At 40.1% G+C, this 22088-nt stretch overlaps 1 protein-coding gene across 2 annotated transcripts; it reads right to left on the bottom strand.

Moving 5' to 3' along the window:
• Positions 1–560: 560 nt before the first annotated feature.
• Positions 561–21688, bottom strand: per1b (period circadian clock 1b). 2 transcript variants are annotated; one of them, XM_062994226.1, is made up of 19 exons: positions 21348–21688; positions 16901–17744; positions 16486–16739; positions 16061–16182; positions 15408–15609; positions 14706–14900; positions 14212–14397; positions 13350–13503; positions 10175–10418; positions 9195–9303; positions 8955–9081; positions 8464–8582; positions 7124–7270; positions 6624–7016; positions 5534–6417; positions 4819–5017; positions 2716–2908; positions 2162–2312; positions 561–1367 (listed from the first exon to the last, which is right to left on the bottom strand). In XM_062994226.1, exons 2-19 carry the CDS (start codon positions 17275–17277, stop codon positions 1056–1058), a joined length of 4368 nt encoding a protein of 1455 aa, XP_062850296.1. In that variant the 5' UTR covers positions 17278–17744; positions 21348–21688; the 3' UTR covers positions 561–1055. The 2 variants fall into 2 exon arrangements, with proteins under 2 accessions (XP_062850296.1, XP_062850297.1); XM_062994227.1 differs by lacking the exon at positions 7124–7270.
• Between the last annotated feature and the right edge of the window lie 400 nt (positions 21689–22088).

Below are 22088 nucleotides of genomic sequence, written 5' to 3'. Positions count from 1 at the left end.
AGATATTTTCATGATTAAACCTCATATATCCATCACTAAATCAGAATGTACAGCACTGGGGACATGGGGAAACCTCTGGTATCTAAGAAATAAAACAGTATATATACAGTCATTTTATTTTGGGGGGGTAGAACATTTTTGTTTAGTATTGTGTTTAGTATTTGAAAGTGTTAATTATTTCAGTAAGATGTTTAGAAATTGTATTGTTTAAAATTGTATTTAATAAATACAATGATCAGTACTCGGGACACAAAAGGCACCGAATTGTAGGAATGACCCATAAACTATATCTATATCCAGTCATGTAGGTTGTCGAAGCTGAATCTGTGGGAACAACTAAAAGGATTTTAATCAGAATATCTGCCTTTCTTTAACAGATCAAATGGTTTAAAGTCATTATATCCCAAGGAGACAGTGAGTAAGGGCTGTGTGCAAAGCAGTGAGGTCACAGTCTAAGGCTGAATCCACAAAGACATGTTTGGTACCAATAAGATATACATAAAACATCAAACTATATAAAACTGAATTTATTCTATAAAATCAATTATTAAATAATTAAATTTCAGGTTTAGATGCTTTTTTATTAATAATAGATCACGTCATGTGAAATCAACGGCAAAAGTGCATTTCCGATGAATGGTGTAGGTGCCATTGTTAAATCAGCCTGACAAAGTGGCCTTTTTGTTTCACATTCATTATCAAACTTTACAAACAAATACTGTTATTTTATTCATATAAAAAAAGGACTGCTTTTTAATTACACAATAACAAAACCTTCATCATTCAACACCAATCGTTACACACAAAACATACCTTACGGCTTACGTATTTATTTATTTATTTTAAATGACCATTTGAAAAGAATTTGTGCCCGAAGAGTACCATGCTTTGCTTGTAGACCTTTAAAAAAATAACCAACTATGACTGCAAACTGTCCACCTAGTGTCATGATTTTATGTTGGATGTGCGCATTACATGATGCCACAATAAACAACTGCTGGTGTTCTCAGGACTCTTTAAGGTTCATGTCATCTCTCCCACAAGTATCAAAGCTATCAGGGTAAGTGACTCATATCAGCTCCTTTCTGCTCCTCCATCTGAGATGAAACTTCCTGTTCCTCCATCGCCATTTCCACAGTTATTACAGCCCTTTTTTCCTCATCCACCTCTTCATTTCTCTGTCTGAGCAGCTCTCCGTTGCCCTCCTCCACACCGTCGTCCATGGCAGTATCTGGCTGGGTGTGCTTCTCAGCCATGGAGCCATCTTCGGTCACGTGCAATACACTGCACAGTTCCATTTCATGGATCTCCACATCAAAGGGGGCAGCAGGAGTCACTGAAGGAGGAGATTTACAACCCAAACATGCCTGTAGAAAAAGAGAAAAACAGGAAATTGGCCTCCTGTGTACAAACATGTTTTCATTGATAATTAAGCAGTGCAATAAATAGATACATTTTAAGAAAAACTGTTTTATCTGGGAACGAGTCATATGTCAAGTGATCAAATTGATTACAAACTTTTTGAAGAATGGCAACGTGTATTTCATACCAATTCTGCATGTCATGGTCAGAAATATATTAAATGTTGGGCTGATGGTAGTTACACATAGGTTGTGAATAACCTGCATCAATGAGGATGAATCATTGATGCCAGTGGACATGGAAGCTATGGTGTCTGACATGGCTACTGTGGCTCAAACTGCAGATCATTTTAATACTAGTGGTGAGGTGAATGTGTCACAGCACACAATGAATGGAACCCGTCTGTGTTTGAGGCTGGCTAAACACAGGCCAGTCAGAGAGCGCGTGCTAACTCTTGCCCACTGTCAAAAGCACCTATAATGGGCACGCAGGCATCCATACAGAACATTGGGGCAATGGAATAAGATCAACTAATCCTGTTTTTAACAAGATCACGTAGATGTCCAGGCATGTATGCATTGTTTACCAGCAGGTCTAAGTGCATCCTGGTGCAATTTTTTTTGTGGTACCAAATACAACATAACTCCTTTAGATGTCTAGTCGAGTTTGTGTATCAGTATGTAAGGTGGGTGGTCCTAATGTTTTGGCTCCTGAATTACGCTCCTTGTGGCAGGCATTATGAAGTGCTTTACTGTATGGAGTGTTTTATTGTACGGTATTGTAGTGCAGGAAAACTGACCGGTATGTTGATGGCACGAGGCAGGCGGCCTGTCCGCATCCAGGGATGAACCTGACTCAGCTCCTGCTTTTGCTCTTCAGTAAAACGAGGCTGATGCTTCTGCATAGCTTTCAGTGCAACCCGGTCCTCACTCAGTATGGTCTCTTTGTCCCTGTCACATACATATTAAACAAAATAATTGAGCACCAACCGTTTGGAAAGCATATCACTCAAAATCATTATCAAATAGACTCACTTTTACTGTTTAGTCACTGTAAAGTAACACACACACACAAGAACTACCTGCACCGTCTACCATAACATTTGGAACATGATTAATAGCTAAGCAGTTATGTTGCTTTAACTACAAACAAGTAAAGGATTTGGAAATAAACTGCCCTTTTAACATTAAAATATCCATCTGTGTGGAACTATAAATTACAAACCATTAAGACAATTGTATTAATAAACCATATGTATGAATATAAAGGCTTCCATTCTAAATACAAGTGCATTCAGGACAAAGCAGGGGTGAATGTTGTATTCAAGGTGTGACTGTAAATGTATTTTCCAACCTGATGGGCAGCTGGTACGTCATCATGATCTTTTCATCTGTGTTGGCCATGAGCAGCCAGATGGGATCCTGCAGAACACATTTAATGAACTGAGCCTCTCCATTGCCGCCTGCTGTCTGCTTTCGGGTGTGATCATTCTCGGATGAGTCTACACTGCCGAAGTACTTGCTAGTGTGGCTGCTCTGACTGCTTCCTGCAACCAAGAGACCAAAGCATTAATATGTGAGAGCGTTGATAGATATTTTGAACAGAAGACAGTTGCAAGGACGACTATGCATTGGGATGATGTACAAAATTGCATTACTTGTTGCTTTTTGTTTATCTACTTCAGTAAAAACATGTGATGCTGTGGTAAAATGGAATTGCTAGTTACATAACTGTTTACACTATTTTAGACTACATGATGACTATGTTAAAAAAAGTATTTTCCAGATACACTGGTAAGGCACTGCTACTGCCAATGTGTTGTCTGTACAATTCACAAGTGGATTTTGACAGATAATAGGCCAAGCTATTTTTACAGCCACTGAAGTCTATACATTTAACCTGATTATTACTCTGATAACACTGTAAAGAAAATATCTCCAAGACAAGATTTTATTTTAAGTACTAGTACACAGTTATTAATTGGGAGGTGTTTTCTAATTTAATTAAGCATTTTTATAGCTGGGATTGCGACATTACATAAAAGTACTGTATGTTAAATACACACATTTATTTTTATGAAGTGTTCGGGTGGCTCAGTTATCTAGTATGCTAGCCCACCACCACCCAGACCCGGTTTTGAATCTCAGCTTTGCTACTGGCCAGCGGGAGTATACACAGACTTGATTTGCTATGTCTGGAGGGGGAGTGGCAAAAGCCCGCAATGGATTGGCACCCTATCCAGGATATTCCTGTCTTGTAATTAGGTAAACAACAGGGTGAACACGTCTCATTTAAAGGCATTTAATCTTCATTCTTGGGTTTTTACAGGCCCACAAATGTGCATGCTCGTTTGCGGCAGGCTGTATTCTAACAGATTTCTTATAAATAGTACAGTACTGAAATGTGTGTATAATCAGTAAATGGTGTGGTTACTATGTTAAGAAGAGAGATTTGGAAGTGGACTTGGGATAGCTGTACTTCTCTTAATACAAAAACACTGCTAAAAAGTGATAATAATAAAAATAAAAAAAAATAAAAACATACAGGGATTAGCCAAAACATTAGGACCATCCCCAACATGCTGACAAAACAGCTCTGGCCTGCCAAGAAATAAACTCCTCAAAACTAAATAAGTGCTGCGGTATCTGGTCAAGTGCTGCGGTATCTGGTGCAAGGACATTACCAGTAGGTCCTTAAACTTTTGTAGGTTGAGTGCTGGATCATCCTACAGGGCATTCTGCAGGTGAATAGTGCATATATGCCCAGACATTGACATGATCTTGAAGACGGCTTCCTACTGGCTTGATCATTAACCGTCTATAATTGTATCCATCTGTTTTGTCTCTGACCATCCTTTTGTTCCTTTGACCTTTAACTCTTCCAAGCATAATGGACTTTTCAAATGAATTGGTTATTCTCACATGTCCAAAATAAGAGAGGTTTAATTTGGTTATCTGGGCTTCGAGTGAGAGATTAGGTTATTTGGTTAAGGATCTATTTTTTGCCTTCTTTGCCATTCAAGGTCCTCTCAAAAGGCTTAATTTTATTAATTTTATTTTATTAATTTATTAATATTTTTCATGTCTTGCTTTCATATCCACAAGAACCACAGAGAAGACCATAGTCTGGACAATTCTGTTCTTTGTTTGGAAAGACAAATCTTTACATCTGAAAGTCTTTTCCAGTTCCTTGATTCTTGTTTTACCAAGTGCCACTGTGTTGCATTGACATCATTTTTATCAATGATAAAGTTAGTGCTCTTTTATGTTGTCATGATTTTTGTCTTTTCATACTGATACATCTTTTTACTGTTTACTTTTCCTCTAATAGCCTTATTTCCAGCTGGCTGATGCTCTGATATTACTAACTAGTGACCTAACTGATCTAACACACTCAGCTTTGAGTCATCAACTAGCAAACAAAATTTCTCATCACAGCCACAACAGAAGGACTTACTAGTTCCACTCCCTGAGGAGCTGCAGCCATTAGAGCCCGACCCTGAGGAACCTAATCCAGATCCTGAGGAGCCTGTGCCTGAAGACCCCGAGCCTGAAGCAGCAGAACCAGTACCTGACCGAGAGTCCTCCTGCAGCAGAAGGTCCAGTAGATCACTAGAGGTGGACATGGCGTCCTGATTTGATTCATTAGTTTCTCCCTGAGGATGAAAGTAGCAGTGAGAAAAATGGACCGATATGACTTAAGTTCACTGAAAAGGTTTAAATACTATAATGATTAATTATATTAATAGCTTTAGTACTCATTTTCAGTAATAATCAGCAATGTACTATGTGTTTACTAAAACAGGCCTTGGGTCATTTTTACTGGTTCTACCCCTGCCAGGGTTTTCTTCCTTGATAGTAATGTACATAAAGCATTTTCTTAATATACTTGCTAATAAACACTTTAGTGCAGAGTTCAACATGCATATGAACACCAGAGTGCAAAGCAAAGTTAACAGTCAGACATGAAGAATTATCGGATATCAGAATTGGTCCACAATTCCCATATCACTGCATGACTACACAAATCTCTTACAGATGATCATAACAAATACTTTAAAATTAAAATTGCACTTGCTATTATACTGTCATAGACGGTACATTTTAAGCTATATCCTGATTCCTGAAGTTTATTACATTTTTTATTTCTTTAGAAACAAAATTCCTCTTACATTTTCATTCTCCTTGGAATTTCCTTCTGTGCTTCTCTGATTGGTTGATGCCTGTCCTCCAACTCCACCCCCTTGTCCACTCCCAGAAGGCATTGCTTGCTGTCCTGAGGCCAGCGCAGTCACTACCTCAAGCCGGTTAGAAGGCAACTCCTCTAGCTGAAGCAAATTCAGAGGGGAGGAGCATCGGGACTGGAAAAGAGGTGACTCCACCCCTTCTCTCTCAACTCCTCCCTCCCTCTGGCTGCAGGATTGAGGCGTGCTGCAGCGGGATGGATTTTTCGGGGCTTGGGTTGCAGACTGAATTGGTACAGAAGCGGCAGTGCTTACTGTAGGGTACGGAAAAGAAACATTCGGGTTGTAGATAGGCTGGGGCATGATGCCAGTACCGGGCTGGGCCATGATGCCAGTACCGGGCTGGGCCATGATGCCAGTACCGGGCTGGGCCATGGTTGCTCCCATTTGTGGAAACATGTAGTTTGGCAGGACGAGTGCCATCATAGGGGGAACCATAGGAGGCGCCATTTGCGGATTCTGAATAGGGAAGGGAAAGCCAGTTGACATAGAGGGGTCCGTGATAGGGTGAGAGAGAGGTGGAAAAAGTGAGTAAATGGGAAACATGCCTGGTGGGTAGGGCACAGAGGGCAGGCTGTTCTGAGAACCCACTGAAGGAGGCCAGGAGGAAGAGGTGGTTGGAGGAGGTACAGGGAAAGAGCTGGGTGTGCCGTTCTGTGCAGGAAGTCCAGTGGAGAGGCTTCCCACTGCCCCAGATTGGCCTAAAGAGCTGCTGTGGTCTGATATCTCCTGATGTTTTAACCTCTTTCCACCTCTACCACGCCGACGTCCACTGCTGCCAACTGCAGGATAATCACGTGAACAACGTGCACCTGACAGAAAAACAGAGAAAAAAAAAGAAAGGGTCGTTATTAGGTGCCACCATGGATATGTGGACAATAATTCATTTTATTAATAAATTCTCTTATATAGCCAAAAATTTACTCTGGCTTATTTTTTTTCCTAAGAAATATTTTGGGATATGCTCATGTATTTGCCCAGGATTCTTTATGTGGACATTGTTTATGTATGATTTTACCTCTAGTGAGCACTGTAGTCGTATGGCGTCTCAGTACTGAAGATGGGTCGAACACTTGCAACTGACTCAGATCTTTAAACCGACACAGAAAGTTCTGCTCCTCTTGTTGGGTATGTGCAGAAAGCACCTCTTTAGTCAGTCCCAGTCTTCCTCCTGCTGCTGATCCTCCTGATCCTGACACCGCACCTCCCGATCCAGCTCCTCCAGACGTTGCTCCACCTCCTGCTGCCCCTCCTCCTTTCCTGCCACTGTCCCTCTCAGCTAAAGTTGAAAAACTGGGCGGTGCTGGAGGAGGAGGCAGAGAGGGGGAGGCTGTGACGGTGGGAGGAGTGGAAGCTGGAAGGACAGGTGGGGCAGGTATAGGAGTTGTAAGTGCTTCCTCCATTACAATGTCTAAGAAGATAATGAGAGAATGACATGGTATAAGACAAAAGTTCACTGTCTGTGATCCAGACAAATTCTAAGTTAAGACCCACATTGATACAACAGCAGACACTTACCAGACTCAGGCGGTTTCTTGTCTCCCACATGGACAATGGTGCTGCTGAAACTGCACTGAGATGTTACTGACACTACACTCTCTGCCTTACTGTGTAAGGCCAATGCTGTCAGTGGTCTACTCTCACCAACCAAAGCCACTGCTGGACCTGAGGTACGCATGCACACAGACAGTCAAGAGCTAGAGCGTTCTAGTACATTGAACCCCAACAATGGAACCATTTGACAGAGCTTTGGGTTCAAGTTTTGCTGTGATCTGGGTTGTTGGCTTTCTGTCGTCCTGCCCCAGGTTTGTTGATGGTGGGGAGGGTGGACACTGATGTCTCAAAGAGAACCTTCATGGCTGTAGTACATTCAGTCTGATGCTTCTACTATACACAATTGTCTTCTGTTTTAGGATTATTGTGGTCTTAACCTATTAAACGACATCTTGTTTTTTGTGCCTAAGTATTTGCTTAAAAAGCACCTATTTCAGTTCTTACACCTGTACTACATTATTAAACCTTTCTTTGGCTGACTATTTGGCTTGTTCTGCGACACGCTACATTTGAGCCACTAGTCTTGCTCGTCTTGATCCTCCACCCAGAACTCAAGGAAAACACACATCAAAGCTCTTTTTTGTACTAGCACACAAGTGGTGGAATGAACTTTCCCTGTCCGTTTGTGCATCTGAGTCTCTCACACCTTAAACTGAGCAATAACATGCACTTACCAACCTACTATAGCATATTATGGGGAGAAAAACTTTGTTCTAACAGAGTTTCAGCTGATTTTTATCCTTGGACTGTTACCTACTTAAAACTAGAGTAGGGAAATGTTTACTTCTGTAAGTCGCTCTGGATAAGAGAGTCTGCTAAATGCAGAAAATGTAAATGTAATGTAAATTTAACATTTCTGATGGACATGCTAGATATCAGCACGCAATCTAAAGTGACTGTGTTATATGGACTGTACTGAAAAGGCAGATTTCTGCTATAAAAGCAAAAGATGCAGACTGCTGGACACCTGTCTATTAACTTGCTGGGCATCCCATTCCAAAACCATAGGGCATTGTAATTAAGTTCCCCCATCTCCACCTTCTCTTAGCAAGTATATGAGCATAAGGAAGGCTTTTTGAGGAAGGCTTTTACAGGAGTTTATGTGGAAATTTTGGCTCTTTTACATCAATCCTTAGCAACAAACTCACGAAATTATGGTTTTAAACCATGTCTTTTAATAACCCCAAACACTAAAACCCAAATCATTATTAATACTTTCCAGTAACTATTAGGGGTGTCCCATAAGAAATTATAAAATGTGCATTGATAGCAAGCGTAAAAACCTAGTCATTTAAAAGGCTTACCTTTAGTGTTGCTTGGAGTGTCCTGTTGCTTGTCATCATCCGAAGTAGAGGAGGCAGTGCAGGATGAAGAGCCGCACTTTCGTTTGACTGTGTTTGGGACATTACAGCTTTCCAGATATCTGCAGGTACAATGCAAAATCATCACTGAAGAAGTATACATAAGCACTTCTCTAGTGATATTAGCTATGGCTGCAACTAATAAGCATTTTAATTACTGATTTATCTGTCCTTATGACTGTCTGTTCACCCGCCCGCCTGCCCCTCCATCTATCTGTCCTCTGTCCGTCTGTCTGTCTATCTATCTATCTATCTGTTCAATTTACCATGCATCAGACATACTTCAGGTTTTCAGCCTACATGAATTTGAACAAATAACCATGGTAAGGGAGGTGTTGATACCAGAGATGCATTTGCTGGCTCATCAAGATACCATATCAGTAAGTACACACTTACATCAGTAAGTCAATACATACTTGACTGTATACACTCACCGTATAATGCTATCTAAGCTGTTGATTTGCTGGTAGGAGTATGCAGTGGGTGGGTCCTTTCTCACAAGTTGAGGCAGGATTGGATCCTTTGATGGAGGGGCTACATCTGGCCCAGCTCGCAAATAACCTGTTTAAAAAAAAAAGAAAAAAAGGAGAGAGTAAACATTTTCTAAAAAAAAAAATGCATTCTTGATGTTATCTAGTAAGTACACCTTATATAATGCTTATGTTTGCAAGTACCCGTGCCAGTGTGTTTCCTGGGAGGAGGCCGGTTTCGAGACTCGATAAACACCTGTTGGCCACTCGTTTTCACCATGTGAACATCTTTACATATCTGCTGAAAGGTCATCTGTTTAGAGAGAATACACACAAAAAGTCAGAGCTTAGCTCTATAAACGGGCTTTCTGTGGCTCAGAACGTGTCTCTCTCATTGGAGCAATTCCAAACCCCATGGAGCCTATGTGATTGTAATAACACTTTTGATATTAAATTATGATATATTCTATTGCACAAATAAATAGATTATACATCTATACACCAGATGAGTTGTGATTGACAGTGGGGTTTTTGCATTGCCCCAATTCATCAGGCCAGCACTAAATCAATCAAGACTCTTCCCATGCACCATGACACTAATAGTTTATTATTCTATTTTATTTTCATGGTTTACCACTGTTTTAGTGGGTCAGGATCATGGTGGGACTGGTTTGCTTGAAATCACTGGGCACTAGGCAGCAACTCTAGTGGGGCCTTAGCTATCTACCCCCTCAGGCATAGTTAATCATGTCTGTATGTAGACCTCCATCCGGCTGATTGCACTGCTGAAAAAAATTCTGTTTCCTTTAAGCTGATGTTTCATTACCATATAATACATTAATGGTCTAACTGGTAAAAAAAAAAAAAAAAAAGACTAAATAGCAGTATCAGCCTCTGTGAGCTACTTCTTCGTTCCAGGCTTGCCTAAGCTTTCTGAAATTGTGCTGATGCTTTTGTTTCACTGTTAATGCTACACAAAAAATTGAGGGTATTCCATGGTAAATTTGATGCCTACAAATATAAATATAAATCCTGTGGTCTTAAATCTTCTATTTATTCAGATCCTTACAAAAATAGTACTGCTGACTTAAAAACTAGTTCAAGATAATTCTGCACCACTTTGGTTGACAGAAAATCAAAGGTCAGGAATATCAGCAACTGAAACCTGTTGTGTGTGTGCTGACCGGTTTGTGGAGCTGCGCTGGGTCCTCTAGTGCAGTGCCGATGCTTTCAGATGATGACCCAGCACTGGGCTGCAGTTCATGGGAGCCATTGCTGGCCAAGCTGCCATAACCCTGTGAACAGCTGCTGTGTACAGGCTGAATCAGCAGTCGGTGAATCTGTTCGCTGAGCTGCACAATGTCAGAAGTTATGGCACTTTCCTCCAAAGTCCTTGGCAGTGTAAAGATATCCTCATTCAGAGGAGAGCTAAAGGAGACATGGATGAGGAAGGAAAAATAACAAAATAGAAAAATGAGTGACAAATTTTTATTTGTTTGTTGACAAATTTTGAAACATTCCACAATAAGCAGGTGAACTTGTAACAGGTGAAGGATATCTTTACTAAAAAAGGATTTAGCAAAGGCCCAGTCTTTGCAAGCAAAGCTGAATCTTAGATAACTACTTTGCCAATTCCTTCACATACTTTTGCACAACAGTTAAAGAAAACATGTGTTAATGGAAGACAACATAATATTTCTGAAAAATCTTAGTACATGTAAGGTAAGGCTGGAAACCTCTGTTGAACGTGTGTAAAAATATTCCATTTGCAAATCTGCAATGATTGGTATTTTTAGTTTAGACAGCAAAGTATGTGCATGTAAAGCCTGCAGAATTGTTATATAAGCTAAATTGCCTAAATCCAATGACATAAGGTTTACTTTCATATAAAACCACTGCAAATAACACATTTAGTTTTCTAAGCTCTAAGTGTAAATGCTTGTTGTGAAAAAAAGCAGTGGAAAAGGGCATGACGCTCACTGTGGGAGGCTTAAAGAAAGGAGGATAGGTTTATATAACCATGCACATTCAATTCAAAATGGAGTCAGTGTGTTTGTGTCAAAGAGTCTGTGTATAATGTAAACAGTGATTAAGGAAAAATGTTGAGGAGAAAGGGGGAATGTTTGATGTGGTCAGATGAGGCCACGTTTCATCTTGTTTTTGAGTAAAACAGATATTGTCTTCTCTGTGTGAAAGACAAAAAGGAACATCCAGACTAATCAGTGAAAGGTGAAAAAGCCAACATCTTTCATAGTAAGGTGTTGCATCAGTGCCCATGGCATGGGTGACTTGCGTTTGTGTGAAGGAACCACTGATGCCTCGGCATATATTGGAATTTTATAGAGACACATGTTGCAATCAAAGCAACGCCTTTTCCCGGGAAGTACAGTGCCTTGCAAAAGTATTCAGCCCCCTTGAACTTTTCAACCTTTTGCCACATTTCAGGCTTTAAATATAACGATATGAAATTGTAATTTTTTGTGAAGAATCAACAACAAGCGGGACACAATCGTGAAGTGGAACGAAATTTATTGGATATTTTAAACTTTTTTTAGAAATAAAAAACTGAAAAGTGGGGCGTGCAATATTATTCGGCCCCCTTGCGTTAATACTTTGTAGCGCCACCTTTTGCTGCGATTACAGCTGCAAGTCGCTTGGGGTATGTCTCTATTAGTTTTGCACATCGAGATACTGAAATTTTTGCCCATTCTTCCTTGCAAAACAGCTCGAGCTCAGTGAGGTTGGATGGAGAGCGTTTGTGAACAGCAGTTTTCAGCTCTTTCCACAGATTCTCGATGGGATTCAGGTCTGGACTTTGACTTGGCCATTTTCACCTGGATAAGTTTATTTGTGAACCATTCCATTGTAGATTTTGCTTTATGTTTTGGATCATTGTCTTGTTGGAAGATAAATCACCGTCCCAGTCTCAGGTCTTTTGCAGACTGCAACAGGTTTTCTTCCAGAATGGTCCTGTATTTGGCTCCATCCATCTTCCCATCAATTTTAACCATCTTCCCTGTCCCTGCTGAAGAAAAGCAGGCCCAAACCATGATGCTGCCACCACCATGTTTGACAGTGGGGATGGTGTGTTCAGGGTGATGAGCTGTGTTGCTTTTATGCCAAACATAACGTTTTGCGTTGTGGCCAAAAAGTTCGATTTTGGTTTCATCTGACCAGAGCACCTTCTTCCACATGTTTGGTGTGTCTCCCAGGTGACTTTTTATAGATATCTTTGAGAAATGGCTTTCTTCTTGCCACTCTTCCATAAAGGCCAGATTTGTGCAGTGTACGACTGATTGTTGTCCTATGGACAGATTCTCCCACCTCAGCTGTAGATCTCTGCAGTTCATTCAGAGTGATCATGGGCCTCTTGGCTGCATCTCTGATCAGTCTTCTCCTTGTTTGAGCTGAAAGTTTAGCGGGACGGCCGGGTCTTGGTAGATTTGCAGTGGTCTGATACTCCCTTCATTTCAATATGATCGCTTGCACAGTGCTCCTTGAGATGTTTAAAGCTTGGGAAATCTTTTTGTATCCAAATTCGGCTTTAAACTTCTCCACAACAGTATGGTTGTGTCTGCCTGGTGTGTTTCTTGGTCTTCATGATGCTCTCTGCGCTTTAAACAGAACTCTGAGACTATCACAGAGCAGGTGCATTTATACGGAGACTTGATTACACACAGGTGGATTCTATTTATCACCATCAGTCATTTAGGTCAACATTGGATCATTCAGAGATCCTCACTGAACTTCTGGAGTGAGTTTGCTTCACTGAAAGTAAAGGGGCTGAATAATATTGCACGCCCCACTTTTCAGGTTTTTATTTCTAAAAAAAGTTTAAAATATCCAATAAATTTCGTTCCACTTCACAATTGTGTCGCACTTGTTATTGATTCTTCACAAAAAATTACAATTTCATATCTTTATGTTTAAAGCCTGAAATGTGGCAAAAGGTTGAAAAGTTCAAGGGGGCTGAATACTTTTGCAAGGCACTGTACATAATTATTTCAGCAAGATGATGTCAGCGCTCATTTTAAACACACCATAACAGCAGGGCTTCAAAAACACAGGGAGTGTGTACTTGACTGGCCTAACTGCAGCCCAGATCTGTCTCCTATCAAAATTTACAGTTAATCATGAAAAGGAGAATTAGACAACGACAACCATAGACTGTATGCAGATCTGTATCAAGTGATTACCAATTTAGGAAATGTCACTGGCATTGCATATTGTTGTCTTAGGCTTTTGTGTGTCTGATCATAAATTACTCAAATGATATAAAACTATTGTATGTAACACCTTTACGTTATTATGCCTAATCACACTCACAACTTTACATTTGTATTTAATGTGTGTTCTTACGTTCGAACTTTGTGTCGACCCACAATGAAAGACACCTTCCTGCTCCATGGGTTGACAAAGGAGGACCAGGAGGTGTCTATCGTCAAATACTCTCCATTCCGGGTGCACATTCGCAATGGAGAGTGGTCAAAAGGCTGTCCTGCAAACTGCAGAACTACAGAATGCAAAAAGGGGACAAAACAAAACGATCAGAACATGACATTGGGTCCTGTTCTTATTTCAGTGTAGCTAGACTCTAAGCTACTTGAAAAAAGAATACAAACATCCTGTAATAAAACATTTGGCATTTGTACAGAATTTAATATCCTCTCTCTTATACATCAAGTAAGGATAGTGGTTCCATCCATCAATCCAATCACCCGCTAACCCATCCATCTGTCCATCCATCTATCCATCCTTGTATGTCCACCCATCCGTTGGTCCATTTGTGTCTGTCCATACAGTCACCCACCCATCTGTCTGTCTGTCTGTCTATCCTTCCATCCATCCATCCTTCCACTCTCAATTATACATAAAGTGTATATACCTTAACCTTAACTATAATAAATAATTGTTTTGCTGTCATTCATGCCAAAGCAACAATGGTAAAGCATGAAAGAGTGGTAAAATAGAATATGTCCAACAATAAATTACAGTGAGACATACTTTACCAATAACTATATCATTTATTGTTATGTCACCCAGCCATAAAATTGGCAATAATTAAAAAAAAAATCAACAGGACACTTTAGAAAACAAAAAGAAAACAGACAAATATTGCACAAGATTAGCCTTACAATTTGTTTACACCCTGAGTAATGATTTGTGCATAAGTAAGCAGTAGGTGAGTGGGTGTTAAAAAGCATGATAAAAAGAAGCTTACTTTTCTTGTGGATGGCCACCATTATGGGTCGGTCTTCTGGGTGCAGAGAAAGCAGCACTGGTGTGCCCACCAGGTCTTGTGGAAGATATCCCAGCAGTGGGACTGCTCTCTCGTCTACCTCCTGGAACAGACAGCTAGGTGTGTGACTGGTGGTAAAGATCCGCTTATCTGGAGGAATACGAGGAGCTGAAAGAGGGACAGAGAGGGACAGAGAGAGAGAGAGTGAGAGAGAGAGAGAGAGAGAGAGAGAGAGAGAGAAAAGGAGAGGGTGGTGAGAAAAATGCACCAGTGTGTGTAGATATGTAAATGTGCAAAACAATGTGCGCATATCATGACCAGAAATCATTTCAACTGATCTATAGCCAATCTGATCCCTCACTAGTAAGAAAATCCAAAGAATTATATATAATATAATTATATATAACCAATACAAAATATCATGTTCTACATTATGTAGTAGTGTTTATATGAGTGAGTCTGTGTGTGTGTGTTACCTTCATATCCCGAGTGCACTCTCTCAGCAATAAGTAGACAGCACGGCTGGGAATCAGCGGTGTCTGAATTTTGAAGTGTAAGAAGGTACGGGGTGAGTCTGAATGGGTAATAGCGCATGTCACCACTGGAGTATCCATCTGCACTGATTCTACAGAACATGGACTTCTCCTGAGTACAATCCACTGGAGCAGATGCTGGTAAGAGAGAAAGACACACACACACACAGCTCATTAATAAGTAAATCGGTCACATAGTGGTAATATTGCAAATAATAGTAATATTTAAATCAGATGATCCATATAATCATGATATTAAAATAAATTCGTATTTTAGGCACTCGAGTGTCGCAGTGGTCAATAAGAAATCAGTTTCCAATACCAGCAATGCTATTGGCCGGCCGTGTCTACACGGATGATTGGCTATGTCTGGGGGAGTTTGGGGTTGGGGAATTTTTGCTTCTTTCTGCCAGTGTTTCCTGACCTTGATAATGTGGCAATGAAAATGTAATGAAAACATATTGTGCTTTGTAATAAACCTCAATTTTGGATCTGACTATGTATACGTTCCATTATAATTACCTTTTTTTAATATTTAACTGTATTTGAATGTTCTGGACACTTAGTTTTAGGTACTTTGTTCAAGAATCCCTCTATTCCCTGTGATCACAGACGTTCTCAGTAAAAAAATTAAATTATACACACAAGAGCCAATGCAGTTAGTCCACGGTGGCAATTTGCAGGGTGCAGTGCTGCTGTAGAAAGTGCTGACATCCTGAGGGGCGAGGAGTTCTGAAAACAGTGCCCCCTGCAGCTTTTCTGGTTTACTGCGCAACAGAGATGAGCCCTGTGGTGAGATGTACACCACCCTCCCTGACAGGAATGAGACAGCCATGGAGAATGTGTCCTAGAAGACAAAAAATGCAGAAAAATGTAAAAATCTACTACATATATATATATATATATATATATAAATATTTGTAAAAATATTATGCCTAACAGTGCAATTGCATAAGTCCACTTACTGTGACCAAAACATAGACATGTTTTGACCAGAACAAAACACATTTTATAATTCTCAAGTTGCAGTAATGTGTATGACAGGAATTTCATATTGTTAGATAAGTAAGTACTCTTGGTAGAAAACTACGATATGTTGGTAAACTCAAAAAACTGAAGCCTTCTTTCCTGAAGAATCCCAAGTTGGGATTATTATTATTATTATTAATTGAAATTATTATTTGCAAAAACTCTTCACTCTACATGCACTGTACCTGATGTTTGATTAATTAAGGACTTTAGTAAACAAGAGGCTTGTCTTGCTATGATTGAACACAAATATGAAAGTGTGTACATACTGTGTTTTTCAGATTGTATTCAGAGGTGATGTTATCAAGCTCTTCAATAGTAAATGTGGAAAGGTCCAGACTACAGCCGTGACACTCTTCAACATTCCACTGGTGATAATACTCCTGATTGGCTGTGTGAAAAAAGACAAAAAGAAAGAAAAAGAGAATGAAGACCCTGATACTCCAGCCTGATGTAGTCTCCTGTCGCTTCATGTACACTATAAGTAGGGGCTTCTATTTATTAAATTAATGTGTTTCCGCCACGACAACTGCTAACAGAAAATCAAATGTAATCAATGTAAAAGACTTTCAATTTTGCAGCAACAGTTAGGGAAGGCTTTTTCCGGTTCCAGCATGACTGTAGACCTTGTTTTGTGCACAGGGACACAAAGACATGAACAAGACCTAGTTTTAAAGAAACTTTAACTTCTAACCTTGTACTTGTTTGACACAACTGAGGGCGTATTTGAGGGCACTGAGGGTGCTGGAGCGCCCTTTGTTCTTCTTCTCAGCTGGCAGACGAAGCTTGAGATCCTTTAATGCCCTCATCAGTTCCTTCTGGGTCTGAACTCGAGCAGACTGTTCACTGCTGCATCCGCTGGTGGATGAGGGGTTTTGCTCTGAGCTTGTGCTTAACAAACTGTAAGCCAGGGAGCTGCTGGGGGGTGACGGGCTCTGAGAATTTGAGCTGATTCACAAAGAGAGAAAATAGCAACAAAGGTAGGAAGTAAAGAGAGAATAGACTGAAGTTTACATTATACATCAGCATTAGTACATCTATGGCTTATTCCAGTTCATTTTTAGTAGAAGTCTGTTCACATCTCTTTACATTTCTGTCTTATATCTCACCTCTTGTTGCTCTCAGTAGTCTCCAGCATCAGTCCAGAATCCTTGCAATTATGACTGGAAGAGCTCTGGTAACTCCTCATGGACTGTCGCCCCCTTGATCCATTCTCCCTCTCCATTCCTCCTTCACTCTCCCTCTCTCCGGAGTCATTGCCGCTTGACAGCGCCTCCATGTCATCAGAATTCCGATTATGACCCGACAACCCTGCACGCCCTGACTCTCCTCCTGGAGACAACCCTGTCCTGCCATTGTCAGGATTTAAAGAAGGGGAACTTTCGCTGGTACTAGGAAAGCTGGTCTGTGGCCCTGTCTCCTTGGCCCTTTCTACACCGCCGCAACGGGCATCGCTGGGGGCGGAGTCAGAGTTATCATCACTCATAGTCAGATTACCTGGTCTCACCTATCTGGTTTAAAATGAAAGCCTGAACAGAGCTTTACTAGGTCGGGCTACATGAACTGCTGAAGGAAATCATTTTGTTTTGAAGATTTTCATGAGTGTACTTCTCAAATATGGAACACTAGATATTGTTGTGAGTCCCTATGGAATTGCTTAGGCTTAAAACCAAGAGGAATGAGAGCTCAAAACCTCCAGTGATGTTTAGCAGTGTAAACACATGTAATGTAAGTACAAATGTAAGTACTCTGTTGACTTCAGATTTGAAAAACATGCAGCAGGCAGCTTATGAAACAGTCTTGGATGCAATCTTGCAACCAGATGGATGGTAACAGTGTGTGGGAGAGATAAAATATGAAAAAAAAAAAATCAGTTCTGCCTTTTCAGAATCTGTCCATTCCTCATCATTCTTTTTGTTGACTTTGTTACTTTATTCCTTGTTCCAGAAGCCACTAGCAAACAAAGAGAAGTTGCATGTCAATTAAAATCCATAAACCGTGTAATTAACACTTCCATAAAATCATAACCTTAAATCATTAATTAAACAATTTCTGTATCTGCACCATTACATTAATTATTAGATACCAAAACAAATGAACCATCAACACTGATTGTTTTCATTACAGTTAGTACTAACAGTTGACTGGTTGGTAAGAAAATATCAAAATGAAAGCTGCACCTGTGCTTTAAATTAATTAGTAACTGAAAAAGATAAGACAGCAAACAATAAACCTGGTCCCAATCCGCAACGTATGATGCTCTTCACTTATATTATATAATTATTCAGAGACGGGCAGCTAATTCTCTGCCAAAGCACATGCATGGGTAGGCGTTCTGGTCCATTATGTACAGTTTATACCAACTTCCCCCTGCCAGTCTGTACTAACTAATTATAATCATAATAAAAAATAAATAAGGACAATAAGCATGGTGCATAGCAACAAAGTACAAATGTCTTACTGTTGCACTTAGGTGCATGTTTTGGGTATTTGTACTTTTTCACTAAAACGTTTTTAGAAGCTAATTACTCATTTTACTCTACAGGTACCTCCAGTATATGATGAAATACTAAAAAACAATTTGTTTGTTTTTGATAAACAGTAAAGCTGAAGCTGTAGAGAAACAGGAATGCTGTGTTTACTAAGTAAAACTGGGGGGGCACGGTGGCTAAGTGGGTAGCACTGTCGCCTCACAGCAAGAAGGTCCTGGGTTCGATCCCCAGGTGGGGCGGTGGTCCGGGTCCTTTCTGCGGACCTTCTTGCTGTGAGGCGACAGTGAGGGTTTGTTTAGGTAAGCTTTTAAACATTGTAATCTATGAAACTTCGATTTTAAAGATACCTAGCTTTTACAGTACCCCAGTTTCCTAAATGTAACTAACACTTAATGTGTGTAATGGTGTTTAATGTATGGTTATAGCACAGTGTCATTAAGTTAAAACCCACTAGTTATTGGTCTTCACTACTTTATTGCGTACGTCTGTATTTATCAGTGGAGTCGTAATCAAGCTGGTGGAATCGTGTTCAGAATCATGACTTATTTGCCATGTAAAAATGGCATAAATAACCAGACTGTGACTGCACGACTTTGCTGTGTTTATTTACGTATGTTATTAAGCATGCATGTTCAGTCATGAAGGATGAACCCCCGACCTATTTAAATACGACAGAGGTGCAAAGGCACCCGGAGTCAGCCCGCCGTTACAATAAACATTATACATTACTAGCGATGTGGAAGCCACCGTTTCATAGCCGGTCAGTCACTGAGGGTATTTCAACATGCCCACGCACGACAGTATCCCACGAAATGACTAAAATCTTACACATACCCCCGGCACAGTGAGACACGCGGAGAAGAGATGTTCAGTTTAAGTAGCAGCTTTCTGAACATGCAGTCCTCCCGTCACTGTCGCGCCATATAGCCGCCTGTGGTACAGTGGCGGAGCCAGACAATTTTCATAGGGGTGGCCAGACTGAGACCATTGCTCACACAGGGGTGGCACAGAAACTGATACCTTTTTTATGTGGTCACTCACTCATTTACCTATACAGACAGTAAGTGCCATGTAGAATTACATCACGGAGACCTGCATACTAATAATAAGCTTTTTTTCTCTTCATTTTCTTTGACAAGTGAAAAAACAAAACATAGTAACCTTAACATTGTGAGGTATTTCAAAGATATTCATTTGCAATACTTTATCATTTGGCTGCCAACTTGTGTGTACTGATGACACTCAATTGAATCCCAGAACATGCTAGTGTGAATGCATGGAAAACGAATTTTAATTTTCTTTCTCAACAATATGATACAGACTGACCAACACTATTAAGCCAAATCAGCATTGAAAATTGACTTTACTTTTAATAGCCTTCTACAATGCTGGAGCTTCTTGAAACGGAAGATTTTCTTTTCAATAGAAGTGTTATTTACCTGCTATTAAATTGTTTTCCAACAAAATCCGCCCAATTTGGCGGATAATCGCCCAATCTGGCAACACTGGAATGCGCAGAGAAGCTGGCGCTTTTACACGTAGCGCGCCACGAATACTACCCCCTGGCTCCGCCCCTGCTGTGGTACAGGGCCACAGATCCGCGTGAGCTTCGACCCGGAGTTCCACCCCCCACGCAAAGACTCACCTTGGCCGCCTGGCTGTATTCTGTAAACACACAGCGCACGTGTACGAGGCTGCGGTTCCGACTGCCTCTGATTGGAGGAAATAACTAGCCAATAGCATCTGGTTTACTCACCCCCTGCTTAAGCGCACTGGCGTGTGAGCATCTACAGACCTGGTGAATATCAGCAATATAATTCCATTGCAGAAACACCTACATGCTACAATGCCTGCAATGTTTACAATGTTTATTATGCATATCTGCACTTTATGTATGCTTAAATGTATGACACATTTTTTTTCTTGCTTTATATTTTTATATACATATAAGCTAGTTTATTATACTAAATTTTTCTCCTAGTCTTATTACCCTACCCCATTCTCTGTTCCTTTCTCTTATGTTTGCATATTTGTAAAGTTCCCGAGCCTCCCAACACACGTTTCAATGTACAACTGCTGCTAACATTTGTACACATGACAAATAAACTTAAAACCTCATTCTGATTAACGAGATACTGTTAAATGATCACCCTAATCAAGTCTTACATAACAAAAACAAATGTATAAAAACCATATATGCTGTCATCACTTCTTGCAACAGCTGTGTGGCAAATACAGTGCTATTAGTACCTGAAAAGCAACTGTAAAAATACTGACCATGCCAAGAGTGGCAAAGATTTTGAATAAGAAAGAATTGAATTCTGTCTATACTGGCAGTGATCATCAGGTGGCTTCCAACCTTACATTTTCAAAGACAGCAGTTTATGAGAGTAAGGTCAAACAGCTGACAACAAACAGTGGGATAACATCATGGGAGTGACAAAAACAATGGCAAATGAATGCAAGGTTAAATAGAAGGGTCTCATCAATAAGAACCAGAGTGATGGTTTCCAAAAGACCATATGATTGGACCTCAGAGGGCTGGAATAAGGTCATCTTTTTTTAAACAGTTTAAACAGTGTATGAAGTTGTATTGGAACAGTCATCTTCCAACAATTGTATTTACTATAGGTGGCTTTACACACATTAACAACACTAGTCTGTTTAATAGTTATTTTGTACAACATCTTTTAAATTGTCAGACATTTTTTCTGAGGGAACATCAGTGTTTTTTGGAAAAAATTACCATTTTAAAAATCAGCAAGCAATCTTAATTTCCCCTCCTTTCAGCTCTTGCACTGAAGTACCAAACATGCATTTATGCATTCAGACATGCTTGACAGACAGGTAGAACATCTTATGGTAATTAGTTGAACCTGCCTTCCACCTCTTTTGTTTATAAACTTTAAAGGTACCAGTGAGATCATGCGTTTACTCTAAACACATATTTTACTTACACATAGTAAGAAGCACTTTGTCGTTGAACATGATTTATTATTATTAACAATACACTACAAGACAACCTGACATACAACAATCTATTGAGAACAATTGGTGGCCTCACCTTTTAGACGTTCTGCTCTCTATTTCCAAAAATAAAGGGTCAAAAATATCTCCAGAACCACTTTCTTAGCAATTATCCTGTTTCTGATTCCAGAAATGTTTGCATTCCACTCAGTAGCAGGTTTAACTTGGCTTTCACGTTGTTTAAAGCTCGCTGTGAAACACGCACTAGTACACGTTCCTTGCACTCCTTCCAGCACACATACATCACTCTCATTGGCTCTTTGCGTTCCTGTAGCCAGCCTATTCACGCCTAGCTTGCATCTGATTGGCTATGGTGGGAGGAGCTCGGCTCACGGGGCTCAGTGTCACGTTGCTGCATTATGGCATGCCTGCTTCAGACAAGACGCCACGAGTGTCAGGTTTGAGCCGCTCTAATGGCCGATGTTACCCTGAAATACGTGCCCTACAGAAACTGTAGCCGATGCTTGCATTGCATACATTCTAAAAGTTTCATAATATATTAAATGTGCATTTAAACAGGTCATGTTAACATAGTAAAAACACAACGTTGTAGAATAACAGTACAATAACTCTTTGAAAAAATAATCCAATGTATTCATCCATGAATTAAACATTGTGTGTCTGCATTTCTCAAACATTCCAATTATATCAAAAACTGACCTGGACACTGATGGATACTAACATTACGCAAAGATGGAGTGGAATATGTTTAATAATTTTTTTACATCAGTATATTGTCCAATCACACAAGCTAGGGTGGCTCTGTGGGTAGCACTGT

This window comes from Trichomycterus rosablanca, chromosome 4 (assembly GCF_030014385.1).
Source record: "Trichomycterus rosablanca isolate fTriRos1 chromosome 4, fTriRos1.hap1, whole genome shotgun sequence".
Classification (NCBI taxonomy): domain Eukaryota; kingdom Metazoa; phylum Chordata; class Actinopteri; order Siluriformes; family Trichomycteridae; genus Trichomycterus; species Trichomycterus rosablanca.
This window is presented reverse-complemented; position numbering and strand designations above follow the sequence as displayed.